Source organism: Sinocyclocheilus grahami, unplaced genomic scaffold (genome assembly GCF_001515645.1).
Source record: "Sinocyclocheilus grahami isolate Dianchi unplaced genomic scaffold, SAMN03320097.WGS_v1.1 scaffold6325.1, whole genome shotgun sequence".
In the NCBI taxonomy this organism is placed as follows: Eukaryota; Metazoa; Chordata; class Actinopteri; order Cypriniformes; family Cyprinidae; genus Sinocyclocheilus; species Sinocyclocheilus grahami.
Genome location: NW_015510776.1, coordinates 8,953 through 10,203, shown reverse-complemented (window position 1 = coordinate 10,203; position 1,251 = coordinate 8,953). Strand labels below are relative to the sequence as shown.

Below are 1,251 nucleotides of genomic sequence, written 5' to 3'. Positions count from 1 at the left end.
TTTCCACCACTTTCCAACCCAACGTGTCACAGCTTTGAATTTTACTTATATATAAAGAAACAATGATATTTTTTTGTTTTTGATTTAACAGATTATATATTAAAGGGTTAAATCAACTCAACTGACTGAATTCAAATCACATTCAGATTATATATATATATATATATATATATAAACAAATAATGTGTCATCTATATAATGTCATATTATGCTCTTTTCACCAGTCTATTATATTGTGTTGTATGAATACTAATACATTAAAATATAATACTATTGGACTATTCGTTTCTAGTTCATATAAGCTTTTGAAAACCAGTTTGGACCAGGTAATGGACATCTTAGACCAAGTAAAAATTAAACTGTCCACATTATGACACGTATTTTGATTTGTCTTAAAAGAAACTACGCCTGTGATGCATCATGCGATCAGAAAGAGTAATTCATGTGATTACTCGTAATGTAAACATTGAGCTTCCTCGCGATGCTGCTGTCTGTCACACTTCCACTGAAACACACAAAATACAACCGTGATACAACGAGATATCGGCCTGGTCGTGACGAGACCAACCCCAACAATAAATCCCACCTTTATTTTCTCGCCCTCGAGCTCCACGGCTTTCTCCCTGAAATCCACGCCGATGGTGGCTTCAGTCTTACAGGGGAAGGCTCCGCCGGTGAAGCGGAAGGCTAAACAGGTCTTGCCCACATTTGAGTCTCCGATGACAATGATTTTAAAAATCCGCGTCTGCACACTGTGATCTAGAGACGTGCTCAGGTCTAGAGACGACGTGAGGTTGGCATGGCGTGAGTTGGCAGTTCCTTCTCTGCTTTCTGGGAATTCATTTGCCATCACGGTGAAATGATGTACCGAGCCTGGTGTTCACTGGTCCGGCGGTGATGATGATGGTGGTGGTGGTGATGGGGGAAGGGAAGGGAAGGGATGGCAGATCCACTCCCTTTGCAGATGCAGAGAGTTCACATAGACTGACAAGTGTATGCCGACTAATGCGGTACTCTTAACGCAATTAAAAGTAGGCTAGTTAAAAAAGAATAGATGAAAAATAAATTGTACTTTACTTTTGTATCGAATAATGGTGACAACATGGTTGCACTGGTTAAATTTAAAGGGATAGTTCACCCCAAAATGAAAATTCTGTCTTTATTTACTCTAATGTTGACTTGTTTGCTAGTATTGCAGTGGAATACGAAAGGAAAAACACCCACAAAAATGTAAGCACCAAAAAAAAAAAA

At 38.8% G+C, this 1,251-nt stretch overlaps 1 protein-coding gene across 1 annotated transcript; it reads right to left on the bottom strand.

Moving 5' to 3' along the window:
• Window positions 1-448: 448 nt before the first annotated feature.
• LOC107577542 (ras-related protein Rab-33A-like) lies at window positions 449-1,138 on the bottom strand. Its single transcript, XM_016263607.1, has 3 exons — window positions 1,078-1,138; window positions 587-956; window positions 449-505 (listed from the first exon to the last, which is right to left on the bottom strand). Exons 2-3 carry the CDS (start codon window positions 848-850, stop codon window positions 449-451), a joined length of 321 nt encoding a protein of 106 aa, XP_016119093.1. The 5' UTR covers window positions 851-956; window positions 1,078-1,138.
• Between the last annotated feature and the right edge of the window lie 113 nt (window positions 1,139-1,251).

Excerpts from the sequence above, each read along its gene's own strand:
- LOC107577542 (XM_016263607.1), bottom strand. The coding sequence starts at position 850 with ATGGCAAATGAATTCCCAGAAAGCAGAGAAGGAACTGCCAACTCACGC. Across the intron at positions 506-586 it reads TCGAGGGCGAGAAAATAAAG|TGGAAGTGTGACAGACAGCA; the intron begins GTGGGATTTATT and ends TGTGTGTTTCAG.